At 48.2% G+C, this 21,932-nt stretch overlaps 1 protein-coding gene across 4 annotated transcripts in view; it reads left to right on the forward strand.

Annotated features, from left to right (window-relative positions):
- The window catches only part of CCDC66 (coiled-coil domain containing 66), a 72,132-nt gene that overhangs the window by 21,979 nt on the left and 28,221 nt on the right, over window positions 1–21,932 (forward strand). For 2 of the 4 annotated variants that reach the window (XM_056524392.1, XM_056524391.1), the window contains exons 3-10: window positions 852–877; window positions 961–1,357; window positions 2,285–2,408; window positions 10,581–10,681; window positions 11,465–11,592; window positions 17,537–17,695; window positions 19,889–20,020; window positions 20,297–20,514. In XM_056524392.1, the coding sequence (XP_056380367.1) occupies window positions 852–877; window positions 961–1,357; window positions 2,285–2,408; window positions 10,581–10,681; window positions 11,465–11,592; window positions 17,537–17,695; window positions 19,889–20,020; window positions 20,297–20,514 (1,285 nt within the window). The remainder of the gene's footprint in view (window positions 1–851; window positions 878–960; window positions 1,358–2,284; window positions 2,409–10,580; window positions 10,682–11,464; window positions 11,593–17,536; window positions 17,696–19,888; window positions 20,021–20,296; window positions 20,515–21,932) is intronic. The other 2 variants (XM_056524394.1, XM_056524393.1) reach the window with 1 other exon arrangement.

Here is a 21,932-nt window from a genome sequence, read left to right on the forward strand (position 1 = left end):
CCATCACTTCTTCGCTTTGTCAGTGTCATTCCTTTTTCGTCCTCACGGCAGGTCGACGCAAGGGACAACCTGCTTCCAAGGCCACCATTTCTCGGTGGATTCGGTCTGCCATTTCGGAGGCCTATCGCTGTAAGGGGAAGATTCCTCCTTTCAGGGTTGTGGCTCATTCTACCCGTTCTGTTGGGGCATCCTGGGTTCTCCAGAATAGAGCCTCGGCCTCGCAGATTTGCAGGGCGGCTACCTGGTCGTCTTTGCACACTTTCTCGAGGTTCTACAGAGTTCATACCTTCGCATCGGCTGATGCTAGTCTGGGCCGTAAAGTGTTGCAGGCGGCAGTGGAACGGCCGTCTGTCTGACTGCTTATCTGCCCACCCAAGGGACGGCTTTGGTACGTCCCACGGTCTGTGTCCCCCAATGGAGCCGAGAGAGAGAGATTTTACGGTAAGTGATAAAAAATCTCCTTTTCTCTAACACTTACCGTAAAATCTCTTTCTCGAAGGATCCATTGGGGGACACAGCTCCCACCCTTTTGGGATTTTCCTTGGTTCTCTGTCCGAGGGTGTGTTCAGTTCTGTTTTTTTCTTCTGGTTCTTGGACAGTTTTGGGTTTTTCTTGACCTCTTAGTCTCCTATTGCTCTGGAACTTAAACTGATTAGCTCAGAGCCTGAAGGTGGGTATATTCTGCTGGGAGGAGCCAACTGTTATTGTTGCCATAGTGTCACACACCTCCTAGAGACAGCAGCATACACCCACGGTCTGTGTCCCCCAATGGATCCTTCGAGAAAGAGATTTTACGGTAAGTGTTAAAAAATCTCCTTTTTATTAGCTGTTTTTTCTTTTTTCTTTACTAGGGGTACAAGAAAAGAGTGCTAAACAGGTAATGTACTCTGACTCCCAAAAAATTTAATTCATGTTTCTGTACGGCATTGACTGGATCACTTTATTAACTTTTTTTGACAGGCGGGTAACAAGGGAAGGACGCACAAAACACTGAAAGGAAAGAATCCGGCTCAAGTTCTGCATGTGGTACAGAGCGGCAATTCCAAAACTGAGCAGCCGGTGCTGAAAGGCAGATCTACAGTTGGAGTGGTGCCCCCTGGTAAACCTCCTGCCAATGTACTTAAGGAACTTGAAAACAAACATCATGACCAAAATGTGCAGCAAAGGAGGCTTGATGCTGGGAGGGTAAAACCAGTACCCAAAAAGACATCTAATGGGCCGAAGCAGAGACCACAACAGAAGGCGGCAATCTCTGCAGAGGAACTAAGAGAAAGTCTAGTGTGTCTCACCCAGGAACAATTCCAGCAAATTCTTACCACCATCAATCACAGTAACAAACCAGTAACCTCTGACAAAGGTAAATGAGTTGTTTATCTACATCTAGATGTCACTGCTTGTTAACCTATTGACGACAGTTTTTTTTTTTTTTGTGTGTGCTCACTGTTCTGTGGGCTATATGGTTAGTTCATGTGGACTACCTGTATTGCTAGTGCTTTCTAATGTCTGTGGGCAAAACCCCAAAAAGAATGGGCTTCATACATATCGGTGTTGTCTATAGCAGCCATTTACATCTACATATTTTATTTCCTAACCTGTTCAGAAAACTAAATCCATAATCTATGTATGGGCTACCCACCTCTTCTGAAAGTGTGAATGCAGAGTCTCCCCACAAAGCTTCCTTGTCCTGTTTAAAGGGGTTCTCCGGCCCTAAGACATCCAAAAGGATAGGGGATAAGATGTCTGATTGTGGGAGTCCCGCCAATATCTCATGCAGCACCCACCTATCTCAGCTGCACAAATCGATGATTGCTCCGTGTCTGAAGAATCACGACCACCAGGCCGAAGTATCGTGACTACAAGACTCCGCCCACTCCCATAGGCTTGCATTGAGGGGGTGGGGCGTGACATCACAAGAAGGCGGAGTTGGGACGTCACAATAATCTGGCCCCGTGGTTGTGATTGTTCAGACACAGAGCGATCATCGCTTCGTGCAGCTGAGAGAGGTGGGTGCCCCACAATCAGACATCTTGTCCCCTATCCTTTGGATAGGGGATAAGATGTCTTAAGGCTTGAGTACCTCTTTAACTTTATTGTGGGAGATATTTTAGATTTGATTTTCCCTGCACAGTCTTGTTTCTTGATATGTCCGTATAGTGGTAAAGATACCTTGATCTTTAGATAAAGGCACAGTTAAGTGTTTTACAAATGCCACTCGTTTGTTTTCTTTAATGTCTTTTCAAGTGTTAAGAAAATCCTCATGATCTTTTTATTGTTTTTATTTTAGATGAAAAGAAACAAGATACCAAAGGAGAAAGCATTATAGAAAATCCAGCTACTGAGGAAGAGGTGACCAACAGTGGAGTTACAGAGAAAAATGATCTTTCTACCACTGAGCTGATCAACGATGGGTATATACTGTTTCTTTGCTACTGCTTTTATGGTGCATTTTCTAAAGTTGTTTATGGAGGTTAAGATTATTGCAAATGAAAACAATTATGCGCTCATGTATGTGGGGTAGTCAAAGGCCACGGTAAGGAATTAAACATTGTCTAAATAACTGCACCAGGAACTGTTATAAAAACAAATTAAGAAAAGAATACAAAATAGAGACTTAACAGGCCATTTTAATATTTTTGGATCTACTCCTGGCCTTGGCTAAATTGTGGCAGAAACTTGTGAAAATTCCATGCAGAGTGGTCTTGGATCCTGCTCCAAATACTGTGGACTCAAACTGTGTATTACACCTGACAGCTGCTGGGATCTAAGATTACTTTGATCCTATCTGTTCATCCCCAAGGTGCTGCCATCAATGGCAGTCCTATATTCTAGGTATTTAAGCTGGCTTTAAACCTAAACATTTGATTGGCCACAGCAATGCAAACAAGTCCACACTAAGCTTGCCACAGTAACAAGTGATCATTCGAATTTGGCCAATCATGCTGAAATTGTTTTTTCTCTATCGGCTCCATTGGGGGACACAGACCGTGGGTGTATGTTGCTGTCTCTAGGAGGTGTGACACTATGGTAATAAAAAAAGTCGGCTCCTCCCAGCAGGATATACTCGCCTTCAGGCCCTGAGCTAATCAGTTTAAGCTTAGTGTCTGAAGGAGGTGGACATGGTCTGGAATTCTCCAGACCAGGTCTTCTGATTTTTTGTTTTCCTAGTATAGGGACGTGTTAGTTTTTCATTCCTTTTTCTTTCCTGTTTTCAGGTGGGGACTCAGGGACTCCGGTTCCCTGTTTCCCCATTGCGAGTAAGGGGGCACAGACACTGCGTATATGCGCTGTTCACCTCCCCCTCGCCAGCGATCAGCGCCTGGGTTGGTACCTCATGGGTCTGGGTCCCCCTATTTCCCTGCTCGCCTCGCTCGCGCATAGCAGCCAGGTGTGATGCAGGAAACTAAAGCTGACTGAAGACTCCATTAGGTAAGTTCTTCTGACTGAGGTAAGTACCTTCCTCCTTTTTCTCCTTAGGTGCGGTCTTGCAACCTCTGGAGACCCCCTGTTTTTGGTCCACCTTTTCAGGTTATGGGGCTGGCTTATACAGGGGCTGGACTTTTATTCTGGGGGAGCAGTGGCATCTTAGGGGGCATGTACTCTATGTTTTACATTGTGTACTTCACTGTGTGTGTGTGGTTACTTGTTACTATGACCGCAGCGACTTATATGCGGCTGACAGCCGCAGCGCTGGTACGGGCCGGGCGCTCTCTACGCCGGCTTACTTTCAATTTCTCCGGCAGTCTCTGCCGGCGTATTGGCCGCCCGCTCTATTCCGCCGAGCGCATATGCGGCTGACATGTGCGCTCGGGACAAAGAGCGGGCGCCATTACAGCTTCTTCTCAGCCTGTCTATAGCTCCGCCCACAGGGCTGTCGGAGCTCTTCAGAGGCGCGAAGTAGCCTCCAATCAGCGCCGTGGGTGCGATTTTCAGTTAGAAGGGGGCCAATTAGTTAGTGCCTCTACTTCCCTCTACTATTGGCTGGTCTGTTTCTTACACTCTAGCTGCATGGAGCCAAGTTCTCCTCACTGCAGCTGCCAGGGGACACAGACTAGGGTGAGAAAGTTCCTGTCTCTTTTCTCATTATGTCTGTACCCAGAGCTGTTCCTCCCTCTAAACAGAAACCTTGAACGTCAGTGACTTATTTTGTCTGTAAGCACTGTAGTACCAAGATGCCTGGCTCTACCGAGCCCACTTGCCCTGCCTGCTCCACTGCTCCCCCAGACCCCCTGGTACCCCCTGATGCCCTTTTGGTTCTGGTGAATTCAGCCGCTGCACCAGCCTGGGTTTCTTCCCTGACCCAGTATATGGCTGACTTGACCCAAGTCTCCCGTTCGGTGGCTGAGGCCTCCTGGGAAGTGGTGTCCGTCTTGAAGGGGTCTTCCCTGCGCAGGGCCTCTGAGAGGGCCCACTCCTCGTCTCCACATACTTCACGCTCTCACAAGCGTACTAGGGGTGCCTCGTCTGACTCTTCCATTGAGTCTTCAGATAGACGTGGGCGTTCCCCTCGTGGGTCCCGCCCCCCTGTCATCTGGGCACAAACGTCGCTCCTCCAGAGGACGTTCTCGGAGTCGCCGCTCTGCCACGCCAGAGACGCGTACCTGGTCAGGGTCGCCCCCCCCCAGGACTGCCTCTACTTGTTCACATTCTCCTGGTGAACTGGCGGAAGAGGCTTCCGAGCCGGCATCTGACTCAAAGGACCACTCGGACTCGTTGGTGTACTCATTGGTGACAGCCATAAAAAACACCTTTCACTTAGAGGACCCAGGATCTTCGGATGTCACTCCAGGAGTATCCTTTCATCGTGCTAAGCCAGCACCTCAAAGGTTCAGCTCTCACACTGACTTTGACGACATTCTGGAATCTGCATGGAAACATCCAGACAAGAGGTTCCTGGGAATCAAGACGATTCAAGAACGTTATCCATTTGACAAGGACTTTGTCACTAAGGTGGTTTCCCCTCCCTCAGTGGATCCACCCATCTCCCGGATCTCTAAGGCGACTACACTGCCTCTGGCAGATGCCGCTGCCTTCAAGGATCCCACGGACAAGAAGGTAGAATCCTTAGCGAAGTTTGCCTCTGAAGCAGCTGGCTCTTCTCTTCTTCCCATCTTCGCCTCAACATGGGTGTCCAAGGGCCTGGCGGAGTGGTGCCGAAAGCTCCATCAGGGTATCTTAGCGGGATCCCCCCCAGAGGATCCATCTGCTCTGGCTCTCCAATGCTCTAAAGCTGGGGACTTCCTGTGCGCAGCTTCCATGCAGTCAGCCCGTTGTTCTGCCTTTGCTGTGGGTCACCTAGCGGCTCTCCGCCGCTCTATGTGGCTTATAGCTTGGAATGCGGATGCCGCTTCCAGAAGGTCTCTCACTGAGCCTCCTTTTACGGGTGGCCGTCTTTTTGGCAAGCGCCTTGATGAGATTATCTCTGAAGCGACGGGAGGTAAGAGTTCCTTGTTGCCTCAAAATAAGGCTCGCCCTACTTCCCAAAGGAAGTCCTTTTCCTTTCGGTCCTTTCGGACCTTTGGCTCCAGCAAAGGGTCCGGGCAGGCGCCTTCGCGGGACAAGAAGGCTCCCTCGTTCCGGGCACGCCCGTCTTGGAAGTCGGACTCCAACCGATCCGGCCGTTTTGCGCCCAAATCAGGCAACCGCAAACCCACTTCTGCAAGTGAGGCCCCCACCCGCGTTTTTTTCTGGGGTGGGTGTCTTTTTCGAGACATCTGGACCTCACACATTCAGGACTCTTGGGTCAGGGACGTGGTGTCCAACGGTTACCGAATCAAATTCGCCTCCCTCCCGAGGGATCGCTTTTTTCAATCCCGGGCCCCCTGGTCTCCTTCTCTGGAGAAGCAATTTCGAAAGGCTCTCTAGTCTCTGCTTCTCCAGGGGGTTATCGTTCCCGTTCCTCCAGGGGAATGGTTTCGGGGTTTCTATTCAAATCTTTTTGTGGTTCCCAAGAAGGACAGTTCTGTGCGACCAATCCTTGACCTCAAGCGTCTCAACCGTCATCTTCTTATCCGCCACTTCCGAAGGAATCTCTCCGTTCGGGGGTGGCGTCCCTGGAACAAGGGGAGTTCCTTTCATCGGTGGAAATCAAGGATGCCTACCTCCCATGTGCCAATATTTCCAGGCCATCATCGGTACCTCCGCTTTGCAGTTCCGGAGGGGCATTTTCAATTTGTAGCCCTCCCCTTTGGTCTGGCCATGGCTCCTCGGGGCTTTACCAAGATCCTTGCGCCAGTGATGGGCCTGTTACGGTCGAGGGGAATCTCTGTGATACCCTACCTGGACGACCTTCTCATCAAGGATCCAACCAAAGCCCAGACTCTGGAGAATGTGGACGTCACTCTCCACACTCTGGAGCGCTTTGGGTGGATGGTCAACCGGGACAAGTCAGTCCTCTGTCCTACCCAGTCTGTAACCTTCTTGGGACTTCGCTTCGACACAGCCTCTGCCCGAATTTGCCTCCTGCCGGACAAACGTCTGGCGCTTCTGTCGGGGGTCCGCTCCCTTCGGACCCAGGTCTCAGTCCCCATCCGCACTTGTATGGAAGTCCTGGGTCGGATGGTGGCAACTATGGAGGCCGTACCCTTTGCCCAGTTTCATTACCGCCCCCTTCAACCGCCCCTCTTTCCCTCGATCGTCAGATTGTTCTCCCTCGCAGGGTCAGTCATTCACTGCTCTGGTGGCTCCGCTCCCCCCTTCTTCTTCTCCAAGGGCGATTATTTCTTCCCCTTCACTGGCAGGTAGTTACAACGAATGCCAGCCTGTCGGGCTGGGGCGGCGTGTTTAGGGATTGGATGGTTCAGGGACTCTGGTCTCCCCGAGAGACCCTTCTTCCGATAAGCATATTGGAATTACGGGCGATTCTTCTTTGTCTTCTTCATTAGGAGTCCCGTCTTCAGTCCCGTCCTGTCCGCGTCCAGTCGGACAACGCCACGGCCATGGCGTACATAAGTCGACAAGGCGGCACTCGCAGCTCGGCAGCCATGGCCGAGGTGACCAAGATTCTCACCTGGGTGGAAAGCAAGGTTCCGGCCATTTCGGCGATTCACATTCCGGGAGTGCTCAACTGGGAAGCGGACTACCTCAGTCGGTCCTCACCCGACCCTGGCGAGTGGTCTCTACATCCAGAGGTCTTCGCACAACTCTGCGACCTCTGGGGCATTCCGGATGTGGACCTCTTCGCGTCCCGGCACAATCAGAAGATCCTTCCTTTTGTGTCCAAGTCCCGTGACCCTCAGGCTCTTGCCGTGGACGCCCTAGTGATTCCTTGGGCAGGGTTTGCCCTACCCTATCTGTTCCCTCCCCTTCCGCTCCTTCTCTGGGTGCTGAGGAAGCTCAAAACAGAGGACGTCCCCGCCATTCTGGTAGCTCCAGATTGGCCCCGAAGGTCGTACGTCGACGTAGTCAGGCTCCTGGACGATGCTCCACTGCGCCTTCCGCTCCGTCCGGACCTGCTCTCTTAGGGTAATTTGCCACCCCAATTTACAGTCGCTGCATTTGACGGCGTGGCGGTTGAGACCGCAGTTTTGAGGGCCCGCGGGTTCTCTTCCCAAGTCATTCACACCATGCTCAGGGCTCGTAAGCCCTCCTCCGCAAGAATTCACCACCGTACTTGGCGGTCTTATTTTTGTTGGTGTGAAGCTCAGGATTTCTCCCCGGTAACCTTCTCGGTTCCTCGTCTTCTCTCCTTTTTGCAGTCGGGGTTGGAACTAGGGTTGTCTCTCAGTTCCCTTAAAGGTCAGGTTTCGGCCCTTGCTATTCTTTTCCAGCGGCCCCTGGCTTCTAATTCTCATGTCCGGACTTTCCTTCAAGGAGTGGCGCATGCTGTTCCTCCTTAACGGTCACCCTCTCCCCCTTGGGACTTGAATTTGGTTCTGAGTGCCCTCCAGAGTGAACTCTTTGAGCCCCTTAGAGAGGTGTCTCCCCGCCTCCTCTCTTGGAAAGTGGCGTTTCTTGTTGCTATCACCTCCATCCGGAGGGTGTCTGAATTGGCAGCTCTCTCCTGCCGTTCTCCGTTTCTGGTGACCACCAGGACAAGGTTGTTTTCCGGCCAGATCCTTCCTTTTTGCCTAAGGTGGTTTCGGCCTTTCATCTCAATGAGGACATTGACCTCCCGTCTTTTTGTCCTGCTCCTTCTCATCCTAAGGAGCGCTTACTACACAAGCTGGATGTAGTTCGGGCTGTTCGGTCTTATCTCTCCATCACTTCTTCGTTTCGTCAGTGTGATTCCTTTTTTGTCCTTACGGAACGTCATGGTAAGGGACAACCTGCTTCCAAGGCCACCATTTCTCGGTGGATTCGGTCCGCCATTTCGGAAGCCTATCTCTGTAAGGGGAAGATTCCTCCTTTCAGGGTTGTGGCTCATTCTACCCGTTCTGTTGGGGCATCCTGGGCTCTCCAGAATAGGGCCTCTGCCTCGCAGATTTGCAAGGCGGCTACCTGGTCGTCTTAGCACACTTTCTCGAAGTTTTACTGAGTTCATACCTTTGCATCGGCTGATGCTAGTCTGGGTCGTAAAGTGTTGCAGGCGGCAGTGGATCGGCCGTCTGCCTGACTGCTTATCTGCCCACCCAAGGGACGGCTTTGGTACGTCCCACGGTCTGTGTCCCCCAATGGAGCCGATAGAGAAAAGGAGATTTTTGTTTACTTACCGTAAAATCTCTTTCTCGGAGGATCCATTGGGGGACACAGCTCCGGCCCTTTTTGGGGTTTCCTTTGGTTCGCTGTCCGAGGGTGTGTTCGGATATGTTTTTTTTCTTCTTGTTCTTGGACAGTTTGGGTTTTTTCTTGACCTGTCGGTCTCCTCCTATTGCTCTGGAACTAAAACTGATTAGCTCAGGGCCTGAAGGCGGGTATATCCTGCTGGGAGGAGCCGACTTTTTTTATTACCATAGTGTCACACCTCCTAGAGACAGCAGCATACAACCATGGTCTGTGTCCTCCAATGGATCCTCCGAGAAAGAGATTTTACGGTAAGTAAACAAAAATCTCCTTATTTTTTATTTGGCCAGTCCCTCTTGGCCGAAATAACTCTGCTGCAAGCCATTGTAAGTAATCATTTGGACATAACTTACAGTCCTTTTTGCCAACCATTATCGAATGTGAATGGACAGCTTTAGATAGAGGGGGTGGACCACTATGTACTTGATCAAGATGTAGTCAGAGGCTTAGTGAGGGCACTTGGGCCTGTTGTCCTTGTACTCCCAGTACACCTTTCTGTAAGGCAGTGTTTCTCAATTCCAGTCCTCAGGGCCCCCTAACAGGTCGTGTTTTCAGGATTTCCTTAGTCTTTCACAGGTGATATAATTGTGGTGATGCCTGATTCACTGACCATAATTATGTCACCTGTGAAAGACTTAGGAAATCCTGAAAACACGACCTGTTAGGGGGTCCTGAGGACTGGAATTGAGAAACCCTGCTGTAAGGAGAGCTGTCAAAATGCAATAATTGATTTTAAAGCCACATCTTCCCCCAAATGATACCAATAAAAATGACGAGGGAGACCGCCTTCTGTATCTGTGCCTCCGGATTTCATTTCCAGTGCCTGTTCTTCATAGTGGTGACCTGCGTCACTTCTTTGTTCTTACTCAATAAAAATGACAGCTTGACGGGGGGGAAAAAAGGTTTTCTGAAGGTCTTAATGGTTGCCATGTCAGATCTGCTTTTACAGCCTGCCACAGGCTGTAGATCACTAATCTGAGAGTTCATTGCAATACCATTTTATTGCTATGTACTGTATAGGCAATCCAAAGATTCCCCCCCCCCCCCCCAGGGGGGAGTGGTATATAAAGCATAACAAAAATTAACACACACACACACTAATAAAAATATAAATCACAACCCCTGTTCCAAAGTCGAAACTCGGAAATGCTCAATCTATTAAAATATAATGTTATTTATTCCAAAACGTCAATGGTAAACTTGGAAAAAACAAACAAAAAATCTAATGCCAGAATTCTAGATAAACCATATTACAGACGAATAATTTAAAAGGGAATCTGTCATCAGTATCACCCACACGGCTCTCCTCCACATGTGCAATAGCCACAGCCGTTATGCTGCAGAATGGAGCTCTATTCTGCTGCAAAGTAGGCTCAGCACAGGAGGAGGAGAGTTAAAATGAAGAATCCCGCTAGCACAGATCTTCAGAACACCATACATTGCTGTGCACAGGGGGGTCTGGAATGCCTGTGCACGCGCCTCATTCCTATATCCAGAAGACCAGGAATCGGCAAAGAATGGAGCCATGGACAGAATGTGTCTGTGTCGCCTGCACTATAATCCTGTACAAAAGGTGAGTGCGGGTGATATGATCACCTATTCCCTTTAATTTAGTAAGACATAACAAATAGTAGGTAATATGGATATCGCTGTAGTAGCACTGAGCTTTACAATAAAGAAACCAATTCTGGTTTTGATTTGCAGTATGTTTTATGATTAAATGAAGGGTGCCAATAAAAAGTACATCTTGTCCTGCAAAAAAATGCATTAATTACAAATCCAGCACAAACCTTACAGTATACTTGCCTTCAGGACATCTGATCGTGACGTACATTGTGTGACATATTATTTCTTTCTTCCAGTCAACTCAGGCAAACAGTCAGCTTGTTCAGTACACTAGGAGAACGTGAGAGAGACAAGAATCTACAGGAAGCAAAGAAAGCCCAGTGGAGGAGAGAGCTAGGTACGTGCCCCACCTCCTGCACTGCTGAATGCTGTAGCATCTTTGGTAAACTGTGTAAATGGCAAGACTTGCTGCTAGCATGAATTATCTGCTGCTATATCTCCATTAAGGCTGCACATAGTATTTCACATGAACTCTTTAATTTAGTTTTATGTAAATAAACTCTGACGCTGAATACACTTTACTTCCAGCTGTTGACAAATAAGTCTCGTCAACACATTTTCATAGAGTGTTTTACATTACTGCTGGGAATTTATGATATTTTAATTACCTGTGAGGCCTTGGGATATATTAACCCTCTGCTCAAGTCCCGAGGAACTTATTAAATCTACAGACCCTGATTTCAATTACATAAACAAAATCCTGCGGGGTTCTGTGGCAGGATAATCCCATCTGCTTATACTAGATCATAGTGGCTTCATGAGCTTTACATTGGCAGAATTCAGCAAAAGGATTTTATTTGACAGCCTGTCTAAATATTGGTTATTACCATATGACAGCTTTCAGTACTTAAACGGTGAGCATTAAGAATGAATATACATTTATAGCAATGTTTCCCAACCAGTGTGCCTCCAGCTGTTGCAAAACTACAACTCCCAGCATGCCTGAACAACCGAAAGCTGTCCTGGCATGCTGAGAGTTGTAGTTTTGCAACAGCTGGAGATACATTGGTTGGGAAACACTGTCCTATAGACATTGCTAGCTCTTATACACAAAGTGAAAAAATTAGAAACGTATTATCTAAGTTTTTAGTGTACAGTATTTTGTGCATGTCCAATATAGATGAACAAGTTGCTCTAAAGAAGAAACTGAAGGAGGCTGAAAAGGATGGAATTAATATCAGACATCGGGAAACTTATGGCAGAGACTCTTCTGTTTCAGAGAGGACCGTCTCTTCTGATCTAACAAAGGTAAGAAATGCAACCATACATGCTGTTAAGTGAAGCTTTGTATTTTGGGGAGGTTAAAGAATGTATTGTGGAATTGTTTGAATAGCAGTTACATAAAAGTTAGAGTAGTTAAAGGGGTACTCCAGTGGAAAACATTTTTTTTTTTAAATCAACTGGTACCAGAAAGGTAAACGGATTTGTAAATGACTTCTGTTTAAAAATCTTAAGCCTTCCAGTACTTATCAGCTGTATACTACAGAGGAAGTTGTGTAGGAAAGGGAGTGTAAATTTTTGTGCAAGGCTCACATCATGCTACTGGAACACATACAGCTTAGAGGATAGTTAAAGGGGTACTTCGGTGGAAAACAAATGTTTTCAAATCAACTGGTGCCAGAAAGTTAAACAGGTTTGTAAATTACTTCTATTTAAAACATTTTAATCCTTCATGTAATTATCAGCTGCTGTATACTACAGAGGAAGCTGTGTAGTTCTTTCCAGTCTAACCACCATGCTCTCTGCTGACACCTCTGTCTGTGTCAGTAACTGTCCGAAGCAGGAGAGGTTTGCCATGGGGATTTGCTTCTACTCTAGGCAGCTCCTGACACGGACAGTGGTGTCAGCAGAGAGCACTGTGGTCAGACTGGAAAGAACTACACAGCTTCCTCTGTAGTATACAGCAGCTGCTAATTACATGAAGGATTAAAATGTTTTAAATAGAAGTAATTTACAAACCTGTTTAACTTTCTGGCACCAGTTGATTTGAAAACATTTGTTTTCCACCGAAGTACCCCTTTAACTATCCTCTAAGCTGTATGTGTTCCAGTAGCATGAAGTGAGCCTTGCACAAAAATTTACACTCCCTTTCCTGCTCCCCTCTCTATACACTTCTGTATGCAGCAGTTGTAACCTGACCTTTCAGTGTATGGACATTTGTGTTTACCATTGATTTTAGAGTGAATGAACCGCATAAGAGGCAGAGGAAGAAGGTGACTCCTATATGGAGAAAGAAGATATATTCCAAATTTTTTATTTTTTTTTTGTCTTTACTTGTATTATTGTTTTATGGAGAAAATCTCAATTTCTCTATCGGCTCCATTGGGGGACACAGACCTTGGGTATATGCTGTTTGTTGCTAGGAGACTTGACACTATGGAAACCAAAAAGTCTGCTCCTCCCAGCAGGATATCCCCGCCTACAGAGTCTGAGGTAATCAGTTTAAGCTTAGTGTCGCAGGAGATGGACACTAGTCTGGGGTTCTCCCCAGACTTGGTCTAACTTTTTTTTAATTTTTCAGATAGGGACGTTTAGTTTCTTATTTCCTTTTATTTTCCTGTTTTCAGGTGGGGACTCAGGAACATAGCGTTCACTGTTTCCCCATTTGCGATTGAGGGGCACAGACATCGTGGATGTACTGTCAACCCCCTCTCGCCAACGGCCAGCGCCCTGGGGTTGTACCTCCCGGGTCCCCCACTTTTCCCTGCTCGTCTCGCTTTTCACGCCCGGCATGATGCAGGTGACTAAAAGCTGGCTGAAGGCTTCATCAGGAAGACTTCATTAGGTAAGTTCTTCTGACTAAGGTGAGTATATGTCCCCCCTTTTTTTATTAGGTACTGGACTCTCAACAGCTGGAGGCACCCTTTTTTTTTTAAATAAGGGTTTATGGGGCTGGCCAGGAGGGGTTCTACCCTCCCTTTTTATTCTATGGGGGAAAGTTTTTTATTGTGGTTTGAGCAGTGGCATTTATGTATAGCGGGCATGTGTGTGTTTAGTGCACAGTATGTATGAGGGGGCGGTCCTCTGCAGCCGCGGCGTATCTGTTCGACGGGTGGGCGTTCCTTCAGCCCGGCCGCATAGACGTTTTTTCTTTCGTTTTCGGCAGTGTTCTGCCGACAGCGTTCGCCCGCTCCGTTCCCCCGAGGCGCACATGTGTGCACTTGGGGTCGGGAGCGGGCGCCATCTTTATCTGGGTTATTAGTTCTTTGGCTTTCAGGATGGCGCGAATCCCCTCCAATCAGCGCTGTGCGTGCGCAGCGGGTTTGCAGTGCCAATCAAAGTGTCATTGTAAATGACACGCCCCCTCTGGCCATTGGTCCAGAGTTTTCTCTCTCTCTCCCCCTCTCCCCCTCTCTGCTCCCAGCAGCAGTCTGGGGGACACAAACCAGGGTGAGACTGTTCCTTTTTATTACTATGTCCGTGCCCAGTACTGTTTCTTCCTCTAGACAGATACTAGTTCCTTATTACACCTGTAATAGCTGTAACACAAAAATGTCTGGTTCTGCTGAACCTACTTGTTCTGCCTGCACCGCTGCTCCACCAGACCCCCCCCCCCCCCCCCCCCGGCTATTTCTACCCGGGATGTTCTACCAGACCCGGTGGGTTCAGCCTTTCCTCCAGCCTGGGTTTCTTCCCTCTCACAGTCTATATCCGACTTGGCACTGATCTTCCGTTCTGTGGTGACTGCCTTGGAGAGGTCCTCCCTCCGTCGGCCCTCCGGGGGGACTCGCTCCCCTTCTCCCTATGCTTTTCGCAAGTGTAATAGGGGTGTTTCCTCTGAATCATCCCCGGGGTCTTCGGACAGGTACGGCGTTCCCATCTTAGGTCTCGCCCTGCTACCTCAGCTTATCACAAGCGTCCCTCTTCCAGAGGAAGCTCCCGCAGTCACCGCTCTGGCTCTCCAGAGCTGCGTACCGGGTCAGTCTCTTCCTCATCTAGGGCCGCCTCAACGTGTTCCCATTCACCTGGAGAGCTTGTGGATGAGGTTTCCGAATCGGCACCCGTCTCAGAGGACCGCTCGGATTCTGCCAACACGGTGAACTCATTGGTTTCGGCCATAAGATACACCTTTCATCTAGAGGACCCAGGAACTTCAGACGTGGCTCCAGAAGTTACCTTTCATCGTGACCGACCTCTTCCAGGGCTGCCTCACCTTGTTCTCATTCTCCTGGAGAACTTCAGGATGAGATTTCTGATTCGGCCTCCGACTCAGAGGGCTGCACGGATATGCCTGATGTGGTGTACTCATTGGTTTCGGCCATAAGAGACACCTTCGAGCTAAAGGACCCAGGAACTTCGGACGTGGCTCCAGAGGTCTCCTTTCTTCGTGCCAGACCGGCACCCAAAACTTTGAGCTCTCTCGCTGAATTTGACGCTTTCTGCTGGAATCCGCCTGAAGGCACCCTCTGAAGTTTCAGAAAACAAAGAAGGTTCTAGCGCGGTATCCCTTCGCAAAGGACCTCATTGCTCGGTGGACCTCCTCTCCAACTGTGGATCTACCGGTCTCCCGCCTCTCTAAGGCGACTGTCTTGCTGTTTGCTTTTGCGGCTGCCTTCCAGGATTCAGCAGACAAGAAGGTGGAGACCTTGGAAAAATTTGCCTTTGAGACAGCTGGTTCTTCCTTTTTTCCTGCTTTTGCTTCTGCCTGGGTGTCAGATTCCCTTTCAGTATGGTCTCCCAACTCCGCCGGGGTAGTATTCAGGATCCCTCCAGGGGATTTATCTAGACTAGCTCTCCGAGGCTCCTATGCCGGAGATTTTCTGGGTTCTGCTTCCATGCGCTCCTTCCTGCCGGTCTGTTGGACTGGGGAGGTGTTCTCAAGGACCGACCGGTCTGGGGCCTTGGTCCCCCAGAAGCCCTTCTCCCCATCAACATGCTGGGACTAGGGCAAGTCTATCTTTGCTTGCTTCTTCGGGAAATTCCATTCTGGGCGAAACTCAAGTTTCCGACCATTTCAGCGATCTTCATTCCGGACATACTCAACTGGTAGGTGGTCTGTCTCAGCTGGTCCTCAGCCGTCCAAGGCGAGTGGTTCCCACATCCAGAGGGGTTTGCAGAGACCTGCAACCTCTAGGGTGCTCCAGGCGTGGACCTCTACTTGTCCCGCCACAATTGCAGCGTTCCTCTCTCCTGGTCGGGCTTTGCCCTACCTTATCTGTTTCTTTGTCGGGCCTGGCCCTACCTTATCTGTTTCCTCCCCTTCCTCTCATTCCAGAGTCCTGAGAAAACTCACAGCTGAGGGCGTTCCCGCCATTCTCGTGGCCCAGACTGGCTCCGGCGGGCGTGTTACGTCGTTGCGGTCAGGCTCCTAACAACCTACTGCTGTGCCTTCCCTCTTGCCCAGTCCTCCTATCTTAGGTCCCCTGTGCCACCCCTTTTTACTGTCTCGGCTTTTGACGGCGTGGAGGTTGAGACCGCGGTTTCTCCCCCCAAGTGGTTAGCTCCATACTGAGGGCTCGCAAACCTTTGCGAAGATTTACCACCATACCTGGCAGTCTTATTTTCATTGGTGTGAATCTCGGCCTTTTTTCTCTGGTCGTGGTTTTCCTTCCCCAACCCCTTTTCCCTTTCCAGTCGGAGTTGGCCCAAGGGTTGTCTCTCAGCTCCCTTTAGAGTCAAAATTGGGCCCTTTTTCATTCCTTTTCAAAGTCCTCTGGCGTTCAGTTCTCAGGTCCAGACCTGCCTTAGGGAGTGGCACACACTGCCCCTCCTTCTCGGTCCCCTTCTCCCCCTTGGGGCTTACACTTGGTCTTAGGTGCCCTGTAAGGCGCTCCTTTTGAACCTCTCAGGGACGTTCCTCTTCGCCTCCTTCCCTGGAAGGTGGCTTTCCTTATTAGTATTACCTCTGTTAGGTGGGTGTCAGAGTTGGCAGTTTTCTCCTACCGTTCTGCCTTCCTGGTTGTATACCAGGACAAGTGGTTTTCCATCCAGGTCCGTCCTTTTTACCTGACATGGTTTTGACTTTTTCATCTCAATGAGGACATCGTCCTGCCGTCTTTTTGTCCGGCCCCTTCTCATCCCAGGGAGTTTGCTTCACAAACTGGTTGTGGAGAGGGCTGTTCGGACTTCTCTGTCTCTTCCTTTCGGCAGTGTGACTTCTTTTTTTGTTTTTTCCAGATGGTCGTCTTACAGGACGACCTGCTTCTACGGACACCATTTTTCGGTGGATCCGGTCTGCTTACCGCTGCAAGGGTTTTGGCTCATTCTGCCCGTTTTTTAGAGCATCCTGGGCCTTTCTCTTCGTGGCTTCGGCCTCGCAGTTCTGTACGGCAGCCACGTGGCCGTCTTTGCTCTATTTCACAAGGTTCTACCAGATTCATACTTTTGCATCAGCTGATGCTACTCTGGGCCGTAAGGCGTTGCAGGCGGCGGTGGTCCAGCCGTTCACCTGACTGATTCTTTACCCACCCAAGGGACGGCTTTGGTACGTCCCAAGGTCTGTGTCCCCCAATGGAGCCGATAGAGAAAAAGGGATTTTTGTCTTACCGTAAAATCCTTTTCTTGGAGGATCCATTGGGGGACACAGCTCCTGCCCTTTCTTCTGTGTTCCTGTGTTTGGTTACCTGTCCGAGGATGTGTTCTTCTGGTTGCCTCGGACTAGTCTTGGTTCTCTACCTCTCGGTCATCTTCTACTGCTTGGTGACTAAACTGATTACCTCAGGCTCTGTAGGCGGGTATATCCTGCTGGGAGGTGCCGACTTTCTGGTTTCCATAGTGTCAAGTCTCCTAGCAACAACAGCATATACCCAAGGTCTGTTTCCCCCAATGGATCCTCCGAGAAAAGGATTTTACGGTAAGACAAAAATCCCTTTATTGGCCTCACAATCTTAATTTCAGATTGACTGATCAGTATGTTTTTGGAGTGTAGGAAAAGCCAGCGACCTTGAAAATAAAAAAAACACAAATATAAGGAGGAGCATATAAAAAAAACATGTAGATGTTGCTGTTAGTTGTGTTTGGATCCAAGACCCCAGCACCGCAAGGCAGTAGTGCTAACCACTGAGTCCTTGTCCCCAGTGGGAATCTGAATCTGTGTCTACCATAATGCTCTAACAACTATACATATGTTTGTTACTTTACCAATGCAGAGCATTTTTGGCTCGAAGAGCACATTCTAGATTTGTAAAACTACCTTTAGTTTGTGAACTAAATAAATATTATATAACGTTGCAATAATTGTTTGATTTTCTAGCATACACCTATCAATGACTACAGCACTCCAGACCATGAAGATCCTATGCTGAAGATGTCAGCTGGTACAGAAACCAACGAATCCTCACCATTTGGAAGGGCTTCGAGTTTTAGCTCCCCTGAACTTCCTGCTGCTATCCGTTGTGCATTTGTTTTAGGGGTGAGGCATTGTCTATTAATGGCTTAAGAAATCTATGACTCCCACCAATCAGATTGACAAAATTTTTTACTAGAAACCTTTGTTTGTCTTTGCTACTTTAAAGGGGTACTCCGGTGCTTAGACATCTTATCCCCTATCCAAAGGATAGGGGATAATATGCCTGACCGCGGGAGTCCCGCCGCTGGGGACCCCTGTGATTTTGCACGCGGCACCCCGTTTGTAATCAGTCCCTGGAGCGTGTTCGCTCCGGGTCTGATTACGGGCAACCACAGGGCGGGCGGCGTGTGATGTCACGCCTGCGCCCCCGTGTGACGTCACGCTCCGCCCCTCAATGCATGCCTACGGGAGGGGGCGTGACAGCTAGGCTTGCATTGAGGGGCGGAGCGTGACGTCACACGGGGGCACAGGCGTGACATCACACGCCGCCCGCCCTGTGGTCGTCCGTAATCAGACCCAGAGCGAACACGCTCCGGGGACTGATTACAAACGGGGTGCCGCGTGCAAGATCACGGGAGTCCCCAGTGGTGGGACTCCCGCGGTCAGGCATCTTATCCCCTATATCCTTTGGATAGGGGATAAGATGTCTAAGCACCGGAGTACCCCTTTAATCCAAGAGTGTTATCACTTTGGAAAGTGTTGGTGTTTCTCTAGAATGTGCTGTCACTTTCTTTTTTTAGTCTGGGTCCTTCCACAGGAACCTCCACCATTTTTTACATTGATGGGAGTCTAGCCCAATAAGCTATTTTCCCTGCTATCACAATCTCTGACAACATATGCTATCAAGAGCTGGCACTTTCTCTTTTTATTTTTATTTATTAATATGCCACACTTGATGGAAAATCAATCAATCAGAGCATGGAAAAGAATAAGTGGATGTTACGTAAACTATAGCGTTAACAACCTATGGTGGTTGCTAGCAAAAGATCATGAAAAACTAAACAGTAATAGAACAGGGGAAGGAAAAGAGAGAAGGCAAAACACACAGAACTGGAAAGGTGCACAAGCACAGTCCTAAAAGAAGAGAGCTTACAGCTTCTAAACACTTCATGAACCCACTGTAGATCTCCCCTCACCATAACTGCAATACAGTGGGGAAGAGAGAAACTCCAATTACGGACACCATCAAGCTAAGGCTGGGTTCACACCACGTTTCGTTAAATACAGTTCCCGTATACGACTGGGAGGAGGGGGGCGGGGCTTAATTGCTGCGCCCACACTCAGCCGTATTCGGCAACCGTATTTAATGCATGTCTATGAGCCGACCGGAGTGAACCGCAGCCTCCGGTCGGCTTCATTTTCGTCCGCATGCGGTTTCTTGACCGCAGACATAAACGTGATCGACCGCGTTTTTGCCTACGGTCGGGAAACCGCATACGGCCGAAAACGAAGCCGACCGGAGGCTGCGGTTCACTCCGGTCGGCTCATAGACATGCATTAAATACGGTTGCCGAATACGGCTGAGTGTGGCGCAGCGATTAAGCCCCGCCCCCCTCCTCCCAGCCGTATACGGGAACCGTATTTAACAAAACGTGGTGTGAACCCAGCCTTAAAATGATTCCACTGTGGACTTAAAATTAGCCATGTATTCTTCCATGCTTTGGTTCAGAGGGATTCTCTATATCTAATTTGTTTTTGTTGGAGGAGAGGATGACTTCCATTCCCTAGGGATCATCCTACGGTCTGCTGCTAGAAACATGCATACCAGTCCCTGGTATCATATAATGAAGCAACACAAAGGATCTCTTGAGCAACTGCACACCTGTAATCTGTAATGTAACATCCAGGAACTTAGACCAAAAGAATCCTTTAAAAGGAGGCACTCCATCCAGATCACACTTTTGTTAAAGGGGTGCCCGGAAAATAAGGTCACCACAAGGTGTTCCACTGCTGTGGTCCCATTGTGATCAACTATAATCTGCGGGGGGGAAGGGGGGAACCTGGCAGCAAGTGTACAATATCTCTTTAGTACTACCTTAGGAGATATTAAACATAGCATTAAAATAATTTGCTCTGGTGTGCATGGAAAAGATGGGCATGCAAAGAGCATTATCTTTTGTAGCTGCTTCGGACTTCGCATTGGTAAATCTAATGCTCTTAAAGGTATTTGAAAAGTGATTTTCTAAACCAGACAACCCTTCAAAATAAATATTCTACTCCCCCCCCCATGTTTAACACTGTATATTTAATATTAAGGAAGCAACCCCACTGGACCACCCATTCAGTGCTGAAAAACGTCAACAGCAAAAGAGATGGTTAGATGAACTGAACAAGCAAAGGGAGGAAGCTGCCCTACGTAAAATGGAGGAAAAGCAGAAGTTTCAAGAGGTATCTAAAGATATAAATGTAGTAATTTTTATCATGCGCCTTCCTTGCACGTGGCTATCACATATAGTTACCATACCTATAATCTGTGCCTGCCCTGGTCTTTTCTCTCATGAGCAGCTTTGCCTAATGGTGGTTGATGGCTTTTTTTTCTAGTTTTAATGTTGTCTGCAATTTCCAGAGATGGAATGTTACAGCATTATTTGCAGCATGCAAACTGTAATATGTCCTAATGTGATATTCTAAGTATACTTAATGTCACTTCTTTGTTTCATGCAGAGTGTTCAACAGGATCACTGGGCAATGCATTTTGATTCTTTTAAGAAGCAAACTCCTATCTCTCAGAATACAGCAACATTTCAGCAATTTGAAAATCCTCAAGCAACATCAGATCCAGTGAGGAGTACAACATCTCCTTCTGCAAATCATCACCAACAGGAGCAATTAGAAACTACAAAATCCACTGAGGAACAACATTTTCAAAATCATAAAGCTGGGTAGGCATGCTGATTTCTGGGGTAATAGTGAATTAGTGATGTCGCGAACATAACATTTTCGGTTTGCGAACTTCCGCAAATGTTCGCGAACCGCCATTGACGTCAATGGGCAGGTGAATTTTAAAACCCACAGGGACTCTTTCTGGCCACAATAGTGATTTAAAAGTTGTTTCAAGGGGACTAATACCTGGACGGTGGCGTGCTGGAGGGGGATCCATGGCAAAACTCCCATGGAAAATTACATAGTTGATGCAGAGTCTGGTTTTAATCCATAAAGGGCATAAATCGCCTATTATTCCTAAATTATTTGGAATAACGTGCTTTAGCCCCCTTTAGGCAGCACATAGAGCCCCCCTTTAGGCATCACATAGGTAGATCCCCCTTTAGGCAGCACATAGTTAGATCCCCCCTTTAGGCAGCACATAGATTCCCCCATGTTAGGCAGCACATAGTTAGAGCCCCCCTTTAGGCAGCATATAGATTCCCTCATATTAGGCAGCACATAGTTAGAGCCCCCCTTTAGGCAGCACTGGTTTTATTTCACAGCCAAAAAAGGTATTTTTTTATTTGAACAACTGTCACACCAAATGTGATTTGCACTAGTGTGACAATGAAAAAAGGTTGCCAGCGGAGTTCCCCTTTTAAGCAGAGGTCCCCAACCAGGGTGCCTCCAGCAGTCGCAAGACACACGGACTGAACTTATAGCCCTTTTAATAATGTAGTTAGTTGCTTGAAGGAAATTAAGTTTTACACTGGAGTACCCATTTTAACCAGCGGTTCCCTCCCAACTAGGGTGCCTCCAGCTGTTGCAAGACACACTGACTGATATTTGAGCCCTAAAAAGGGCTTTTTTTTGGGTGCTGTCCTTAAAGCAGATGTTAGACTAGTGCTTTAGGAGTAAACTGGACCCTGAATACACCACCTAGCAGCAACCTAGCTATCTCTTTCCCTATTAAAGCAGGAGCAGCTTCTCTGTCCCTCCACTTTCTAAGCCTGCAGCATGCCGAATGAAGGTAAAATGGCGTCCGTGCAGGAGGGTCTGGAAGGGAGGGACTGCTGCTGATGGGCTGTAATGTGTCTACTGACTCTGACTCACAGGGTCAAAGTTTACCGCAATGTTAAAGTATAGGGGGCGAATCGAACTTCACATATGCTGGGGCTCGGCGATGCGAACATGCTAAGTTTGCCGGCGAACAATTCGCGACATCTCTAATAGTGATATGTAAAGGTATTGATAGTATCAATAAATCATTTAAGGTCTGACTTATATTAATCCCTTAAGGATTCAGCCCATTTGGGCCTTAAAGAAAAACTCTGATGCCCCCTAAAAAAAAATAAACTAATATCAAAATGTAACCCATTCACGTACCTGTCCATAGAGCCTCATATCGTGCAGAATGGTCCAGCCATTCCTGCAC

This window comes from Hyla sarda, chromosome 6, assembly GCF_029499605.1.
Source record: "Hyla sarda isolate aHylSar1 chromosome 6, aHylSar1.hap1, whole genome shotgun sequence".
Lineage (NCBI taxonomy): Eukaryota > Metazoa > Chordata > Amphibia > Anura > Hylidae > Hyla > Hyla sarda.